The 9,455-nt window shown below is 40.7% G+C and overlaps 1 protein-coding gene across 1 annotated transcript; it reads right to left on the bottom strand.

The window, feature by feature from the left end:
* Positions 1-1,390: 1,390 nt before the first annotated feature.
* Positions 1,391-8,525, bottom strand: stc1 (stanniocalcin 1). Its single transcript, XM_085475077.1, has 4 exons — positions 8,232-8,525; positions 6,406-6,548; positions 6,082-6,293; positions 1,391-5,569 (listed from the first exon to the last, which is right to left on the bottom strand). The coding sequence occupies exons 1-4, from the start codon at positions 8,410-8,412 to the stop codon at positions 5,269-5,271; spliced, it is 837 nt and encodes a 278-aa protein (XP_085331203.1). The 5' UTR covers positions 8,413-8,525; the 3' UTR covers positions 1,391-5,268.
* Positions 8,526-9,455: the final 930 nt, after the last annotated feature.

Here is a 9,455-nt window from a genome sequence, read left to right as displayed (position 1 = left end):
CAGCCGGATTCTCTTGTGATCCTTTTACAGTCATAAAGACTGCGCAGGCAAAGACAGATCATAGATGTGAAGTCACTGAAAAGTAATATCACAGGCTACCACAGTGATTAATACGAAAGTCTGATATCACCAAATGGGACATGATGCTTCATTATATTCTCTGGCACTAGTAATCACGACCACTGCGTGTTCCAGGTTACTTGTGTTTAAAAGATCATCTTTAATAGTGTAACCTTTATAGATGAAGCCTGGTTAGGCAGTGGCAGAAAGCCATATTAGATTACCTCTTCATCTCTTATACAAACACAAATAAAGCAAAGCTGGTGTGCCCGACAGGCGGCCTGTGTTCATTTATTTAGACTCACTCTTGTGACAATGCACCTTTCTCAATGGTGGCATATCATAGTGATGTTCAAGAGGAGGTTTAAAGATAAAGTTAACTAGGCCTCCCACATGCCAAGCTTTACAGTTTTATTACATAATGTTCATTCATATAACCGATGTTTGAGAAAGTCATCTCTATGACAGCAAATGGAAAACATTTTACATCTAGACGGTGAATGTAGTGGTGAGCATTTAGCAGCTAAAGTGCTACAGTTGGACTGAAAAGCAGAGTTAAAAGGAAAAGGTATGGTAGTCAGAAAATAAGGTTCAATTTTTGCCGTTCCTGCCGCCTTGCTGCTCACCTATAATCTGTCTTGACTCTAACCTGCTGCCACTGCTGCAGTTCATTTCGCAGTTCACTGCATTTCACCCCCTCATCCACTTGCACCGTAGGATCCACAATCTGACATAATCCTGCAAAGCCCCTTATTTTTGCACTGGTGTGAAGATCAAAATCTATACATGCCATTGCTTTATGTGCATTTATAACACAGTGCTAATCGTAGTTTCGTGATAAAGGTTGTAGCTGCACACTCTGACTGCACTGCACCATCGCAAAGCTGGAGTGTGCAGTGAACTTAATATCATTTTAAGTGTCTTTCCAGTGTGCGGTGCAATGGGCAACACTGTTTACGGTCTAATAAAAAGCATTGTAATGAGAAGGATCAGCAAAAGTGTTGCAGAAAAGAACACCCAGTACAACACTGACACTTTGGATTGGATAATTGGGAGGTCGTCGTAGTTTAAAATCTTTTATAGTCTGAACATAAATGCATCTCAAAGCTTATGTAATGAGAAAATTCTCTCCTCAGTTTCCATCATTAAACTGCACATGTTGCAGTTTGCCGGTAGATAAAATGAAGGCGTCAAGTCAAGAGACATTTGTGAATATTTTTAGGCAAGCTGGTGGGAAAAAAAATGCGAGCCTAAGGGACTTTAAATCAGCATATTATAAAAGATCGGAACGAGTGAAAGAAGAGCAAAGCAACATATTGCATACCATATGCCAGATATGATAAATATTTTATTTCTGATCAGCAAAAGACAGACAACTGATGCATTTGTATCTTTCATGACTTTTCAGTACAGAGGAAAAACCCAAACATATACACAGTATGGGCATATATGTATATGGGTATATTTTAAAGTGCAAGTGATTCACAAGGGTCAATCATGCGTTACATAGCATCTGTATCAGGAACTTCAGTAATTCCCTAAATTAGCAATAACTTTTTGAATCTGATATTAAAATAAGTGTCGTATTCATATATATATATATATATATATATATATATGAATACAAAATAAACTTTACTAGTCACTGAAGCATTTCGATTTCGTTTAAGCACAACAACATTTATTTATGCATTTCAAGTCTTGAGAGGAAAGAGTACCACGAAGTGCCAGAGGTCAGGGAGATTTTTGTCTCTAGCACTGACAGAAACAGTTTCACAAAACTCACCATGGGTCAATTGAACAATATTCCAGTACCACCTTAAGCGCCCTATACCTGAATTCAAATCTGAAACAGAAAGAAAATAAAAGCTTTTCTTCTCTTTTTTGTTGTTGTTGTTTGTTTTCCCCCCAAATAACCTTCACCGGTCATCTATCTCGGTCATGTCCTTGTCGAACGAGACATTCAGTATACAGGTACATTCTCTAAAAGTACCAATACATTTTACTTGGTGAGGAAACAGTCAATTTGCCCGTGCCAAATATATTTGACATGGAGAATGTTCATAGGAGATAAATATGAAGACATGGATAGACATTAATGTGTGTTTAAATGCAAATATGGACCGATGCTGAGCTCACTGCACGTTGACAGATCAGAGCGGCCAGAGTGGAGGGGCATCCAGACAGCATCGATCAGGCTAGTAACAGTTTAGCAGCAGCTGTTGGGTTTTGGATTTACCCATGGACAACAAAGATATAGACATATGTATCAATAGCACATGAAGAAGCCCTGACCCTTCAGGATGCAAAATATTCCTACTTATCTCCATTCGCTGCGTAAATAAAATATGTCTCAGTTGCACATGTACTGAATGTTTCAATGCCCTTTATAGTGGTTAAGATGCAAAGTGCATATTTAACAGAAAATATAAGCTAGGATATACTACAGTGTGACTATAGCTCTTAACTTCCTAAGAGATTCCTTCAGAACAGCTGTCCATTTGCACCACACGACACAAAAGAAACGATTCACAGAACAAAACGAATGCGAGTGTAAAATAAAATCTGAAAGAAGTAAAACACAGAACCATAAAGCATTATAGAGGAGCATCGCCTTCACACTGTGAGTGCAGTATGAGAGCACACATGCTGCTGCTTGATTCACACAGCATCAGCTGGCACTGAATGAAATAAAGGTCAATTTCTGTGTTGCTGTGAATCCTTTGTGTGTGACTATTGCATAGTTTGGAATTTTAACATAGCTATTAAATTGACACTGAAAAATAAAACATCTCTTTTTCTGGTCTGAGCGTCACTCGGTTCACTAGTAATCCTCTGCATTTTTTTTTAAACAGGACTGGGTCCAGCTCATTTTCTATTGACTGAAGTCAAACGTAAGGCAATTACTTCTCACGACTTGGGAGTAAAAGAATTTCAAGACGACCGAATTGCGAGGTTTAAGATTAAAAATGGGATAGTTGCTAAATAAACCTGTATAGTAGTGAACTCAACCCATTCTTAGTTCAAACTTCAAACCTCCATACTGCATTTTCAATGTGCACAAATATTTACTCACTTACTCAACATACTTTTATTCTCTAAACTAAGCCATGGATTATCCTATTGAAGTTCCACCATCTATCTATAAAAGCAAACACCAGCATCAAGACCCTTCTTAGTGACTGTGGCTCTATGATCGTGCACTGGTTTGGGATGATTGTCTTGGTCTCTCAAAGCTGTGAAATTTGTTTTTGAAAGATAATCACTTAACGGATGCACGACTGCTTGGCTACAGCCTAAAGCATGAGCGTCCAAAGTAACCCAAAATCATTACGCTATTACATAAACGCTGCCTATGTTTATATTTCGCCTTGCTACCCATCGAATCATTAACTCTAGCTAAATACAAGGCCAGTCTTAGCAAAAATAGATCAAAAGTTTTGCTGTGAGAGATGTGGCTCAACCTAAATCAAAGGTTATGTCTCGGATTATGTGTCATATATTTGTTAAATTTATGCCTCACCTTCATTCCGCGCAAAGAAAAGCACTGCAAGCAAGTGTAGAACCATCGAGAAGCTTCCCTAACAGGCCCCCCGGTGCTGATGTTTGTTTTACCTGGTTTAGATTCAATAACGTGCACGACTCCCCAGCACCACACGTGAGCATCTAGCAGCTGCACCGACAACCAGAAACTGTGTCAAAAAACTAAGCTAATGTTTTGCTGTGGTCCCGTGTAACCTCCGCGAAGTAGATCACCTGACCTGAATGACCAACCTTGTTCCCCTATGGCCAGCACAGAGTCATGACATGGGTCCCATTCAGTCACCAGAGTGTCAGCTCACTTTTTTTTGGCATAGAGCTCATGTTCAAATAGGAGCCATGACTGAACTGCTCTTTAAATCTGTAAATTAGTTAAAACTACAATAATGCATTAAAATAAAATAAAAACATTAAATAATATAGTAGGAAAATAAATATCATTCCAACAAGGCTTTTGTTTTTCTCTTTAAATAGTCATTCTCCATCTTGACCTGGAAGCCAGTGTGCATGTCACATGATTCACCTCAGAGAGTGATGCTCATCAGTCCGAGAAGACACTCTGCTCTCAGTCTCAGCGGTGAACGTGCTAATCAGCTACTGCGCGCACACACGACTGCTTCGCACTCAGTTAAGAACATGGACACAGATCTCACTAAGCATGGTCCCATACTAGATATACTATAGAGCTCAACAGTCTTACGCATTGCAAGTGTCTGGATACAAGATATGCTAAAAGGACTTCTTCTGATAGACTTGGCCATGACCTGAACAATCCTTACATGCAGGATAATGATTTAAAACACATGACCATGGCTACATCTGCCATCAGAAATAATAAAAAAAAAAATCTATAAGTGCTATAGCTATACGCAATTTTGGTATTTCATGAATAGCATTCAGGGCAGTTAGAAGTTTTTTGGTCAGTTTAAGGTAACCTCTCAAAGGTTAGCATGAAACCTCTACAGACCTCACTCCATTATGAGCGCTCTCTTTTAGAGGGCTAGCTATGGCTGTCTCTGGTAACTTAGTATACAGTACATTTAAGTGTTATGATAGTGTCAAAAACAGTTATGAAACTCATTGCCACATCTCATGCTCACAATTCGACTAATCTCAATGCAGAAATATTAGATAAGTCTACTAGTAATTACCCATTCCTACAAATAAACCAATAATAACCAAACTACTGATTTCCTATTCATGAACAAATATCAGGATTATGAAATTGTATTTTTTTTTCTTTTTACTTTTAAAGTACTGGCTTGTGCTCTAGATTCATGAAACACTTTTTTTCTCTTTTTTTCTCTCCTTTTTTTTCCTTTTTAGCTTGTCGTCAAAAGACTTACGAATTAATCTCTGTTAAAGGACGATAAGAGGAGCGAACAGGAACACGTCGCACAATTGTAGCAGCCTCCTGTTCAACACTAACTGTGAGCGGGCACATTTGAAAACAGTCTATGGAAGATGGGGTTCTTTCGAGTCTAAAGTGTAGGATATATAATATAACAACAATCAAACTGATATCGACTCTATGGACTCTACGGGTGGTCCGGCATTCCCTAGAGGTGGGATTTCTGTAACTTCCAGTCTAGCAGAGGAAAAGATTGGTATCACCTCTAGGGAATAGAGGAGCTTTTGTGGTGTTTTGAGGGTGAGTGGAAGTGGAAGTTAGGAGCTGTCGCTGGCGGAGCGCTTTTTGCCAAAATGACTGGCAGAGTCTCTGTTTCGCAGATTAGGCTGGATCTTGTACACATGGGGACCCATGGACAGCCGCCAGCTCCCACGGCTCTCTGCTCCAGTTGGGATGACGGCAGCTGCAGCCACAGCGGTGGATGGGCAGGGCTTGTTCTGCAGCAGCTGAATAAGCATGGTCATCTCTGGGCCGAGCCGCGACACCATGCTGGTCCTAACGCGATCCACCGTGTCCTCATCACAGTCCATCAGGCTCTGTAACAGCTTACCATAAAACCTTGGACCACAAAGGCATCACAGAATGAATTTTTACATTTTTTTCAGGGGCTTAAAAGGGAAAAAGGACAAAATGTGCAGCACAGCAAGAAAGCATGTCGTCGTAATCTGTAATGGTTCAAAATTAGCATTTCTATGCACGCATTCTAGATGGCCTGATGTCATCTCTATGGGCGTAACCATCCCGGCTCCAGTCGCTGGCCTACTAAGCTTCGTGCTCCACCCTTCTATCCTTTTGTATCCACTCCCAAACTGCAATTCTATATGTATTAGAACAACAATAGGAATGAAACCATCCAAAGTTGACATTCCTGTTTGATTTTCTTTTGTTGCATGAAAGAATGCAAAACGCTGATGCTAATCAAAACATGCAAATCAAGACAAGTGTAGTCATTGCTTATGCTGCTCATAAACAAGCTGCACTCTCTTATTTGCCTGAAATTCACAGAGGTTTTTTCCTCAACTTGGTTTTGGGAAAACTTGTAAAGCACATACAGCAGAGGACGATCTCACCTGTTGGGAAAGTGACTTGGCAGCTGTGCCACTTCACCAATAGCATCTGGATTTGATCGGGCAACCGTGCAGATATCCAGCTTGCTGTAACACTCCTCTTGGACATCGGATATCATTCTTTGAAAGGCGGAGCAGCGGCGGATGGTGAGGAATGCCTTCGAGGTGATGCCATTGGCAATGCACTTAAGGCTCTCCTTCACAAACGCTTTACCCTGTAAGAAAAAACAAAACAGCAGTGCTTTACACACTCTTGTCCTGACATATACGCCCATATAATCCTCCACAGCTCATGTGCACATAGCAACAGAGAATGAAAGCATATACCTGAGTGTCAAATTTAGCAGCACTGTATAGGAAGGACTTGCAGATGTCATGCATGCCATCTGTGTCGCAAGTTGAGTTTTCCAGGCAGGCGAAGGCTCCGCACCCAACTTGGAGGGCACTGCTGAGACAGCGTGCCACATCTGCTGTGGGCACAGAGAATGAACCATCAGCAGGGGAGTCAACAGTGGGTTCACTGGGAAACATTGCACACTCACTAAGCTCATTACTGAAGGGTTGCCAGGGTTTCAGCTAAAAGAGAAAATGCAGCGAACAAAAGAGAATTTTCATACTTTGGTGCTTCACAAAACACAGACAGTCACTCGGGGCAAACAGTGACTTGACTGAAGATTGGACACCTTACAACTCAAAGAGTCTCAGACATTATTTGGCACCACTTCACTTTTCTTTTGGCAGGAACTTATATTCCAGTGTTTGGTTCTTTTCAGCAGCGCTTGGATGAACAGCGCCAGAAATACCAAAGAGTTTCCTGAAAATTGTTGGCATGCCTGTAGACACACATAAACATACAGTTGCACCCCTCAAACACACACACACACACACACACACACACACACACACACACACACTCTGTCACCAATCTTTGTCTTCAATTATTTTACACAAAATAGCTGTCAAGTTGATCTTGAGGACTCTGCCTCCAGAACCGATCCCGTGTACACCTACATAATGAATTAAATGTTCACAAAATGCTGCCATGCTCACGTCATGATTAACCCACTAGCAACCCCCATCTCTATGACAGAGCTGTGACACAGCCATGCTGCAGCAGCATTCGATTCACACAGCTGGCTTAAATCTTGACACTTCTAGACAGAGGTCTAAAACAATCCGTTTCTTTATCCTTGATCTCAGAGTCCGCTAAGATGGCAAAAAGCCTGGCTGAAGACCTTTGTAATAACCATTAAGACATGTCACAGAGGAGCCCAGAGCCTTCTTGGGCTTTGAATCTGGGCCCTTTTGTTGACCTGCACAGTCAGATTAAGTCTATCTGCCACCAGGGACTAGAGATTGCTCTGGAAACACAGAGAGTGAGCTGCAAATCTTATGATGATGATGAAGCAATTCCTGCAGATGGGGAAGAGCATCCCTGTTACCCACTGCCTTTTATCACTGAGCTGTGCCTTTGTAGTCAAAGAATATTAATATTTTTTAACACTCACCATTTGAATGAAGCCAAACAGATTTATGCTGTACAGCGGCGGATCTTTTTTTTCTTAGTGGTTATTAGAAAGATTTGGGCTTTTTCCCTTTACACATAAGGAAACGGAAAAAAAGAGGTTGCATTTATTAATCCCAACGACACAACCCAGTGACAAGCAGTTTTGCTTTTTTCTGCTTCGTGCAACGGTGCACAATGCTGTGATCTACTTCTTCTAACTTCAAGGCTCCAGAATGCTCCGCGATATCCAGAAAACGCCGTGTTTAAAGCCTCTCAATCCGCTTTAGTGCTAAATAGTGGAACCGATGCAGCAGAAGGAGGAAGCCAAGAGAAAGACACTAACAGCATGACACAGCCTGCACTCTCAGGTGTCAGCACCAAGCTCCATGCTCATCTGTTGCCGGCAGGACACCGGCAAAAACCACAGCGTTAATCCCGCAGCCTTCTCCGCGAATCAACGCGCTCGTTAAGACAGAAACGGCTGCATAGGCCAACACATTTATGAGAAGGAAAGATCTCTATATAGATTAGGCTGAGCATTTGAAAAAATAAATAAATAAATAAATAGATAGATAGAAGTAAATAAAAAATAAGAAAGCAAGCAGTGCACTCTGAGATGTGCAGATGGAAGCAGCGTGTTACTTACTAGGGCTATTGGCAGAAAAGCGTGCTCTCCTGGGCGAATAGGACTCGTTTTGATCCACTTCATAGGCTGATGCATTCAGCACCAGCAGGAGAAAAAGTCCGGTTCTCAAAGGCATCATCCTGTCAACACAGATAACACAACTAAACGCAAAGAGACGCCTCCTGCTTTGTGTGTAATTCATAAGAAGAGCGCCCCGAAAAAAAAAAAAGAAAAAAAAAACCTTCTGCAGCGCAAAAACAGAACAAATGAAGGCTACTGCGAGTAGGCTGTCAGCTGTGGCTCTACACTGGACTCCTCGCTATCCTTTTAACTTGCATGACAGATTGCACGTCAAGTCTGCACGGGTTTATATGGGAGCGCTGAATATTACGAGCTCTGCGGTTGGACCAATCAGATCGTATTCAAGACCTTGGGCTTAGTCCGTCCACTATTAATTGATGAAATGATTTAACAGCCGCCAGTTTTGTACATCATACAGCTCCATATTCAGGTTAGGAAATTTATTTGAGTACCGTAAGTGTTTTTGGTCATGTTTTTCAAATGAGATTCAGTTTTGGGGCTAATTAAGATTATCTATCACATGCTACAGGCATGTGGTCTTTTTCCGTCACCATTTTCATCAGTTTTCAGCTCTATGATCCGCTAATAGTCCCTAATTGCAGAAGATCAATGTATTCCTCATATGTAAGACACAGTTGATCTGCCATTAGATCAGCCATGTCTCGTATATGTGGAATAAATTGATTAAAGTGATTTGTATCCAATGGTAACTGAAAATGTCTTTTTCTGATTGGCTGTATAATCAAAGTGAAGGTAAGACGCTGTTGCAAAACGATTATTATCATTATATAAGAAGGAGGTAGCAGTTTATTCCTTCCCTTTTGTAATTTATTTTCCAAATGATATTTATTGGAAAATCCAGATAAATAGCTATGCATTTGTCATCTAGGTCAGCTTTAACATGTGCACAAATCTTGACTTGGTATCATGACTTTATTTTTTCCGTCACAATCAACAATTACATAGACAAATGTGTCAGCTAGCGGCGTCACATGATGCTAAATTTTATATTTTACTATGAATTCAACATTGTCTTAACATTTTTCCACTTTTATAATGTATTTCACCTTTCCAGTGAAATTTGAGGCAAAGCAAAAAATATGGAAGCAGAAGATTGGATTGTAGTTCACATAGCCACACAACTATCACACATTTTCATCAGTA

Source organism: Copadichromis virginalis, linkage group LG12, assembly GCF_057382275.1.
Source record: "Copadichromis virginalis isolate Kocher_CV1m ecotype Utaka linkage group LG12, C_Virginalis_male_GT1.1, whole genome shotgun sequence".
Taxonomy (NCBI): Eukaryota; Metazoa; Chordata; class Actinopteri; order Cichliformes; family Cichlidae; genus Copadichromis; species Copadichromis virginalis.
The sequence above is the reverse complement of the archived record's forward strand: the minus strand, read 5'-3'. Positions and strand labels throughout refer to the sequence as shown.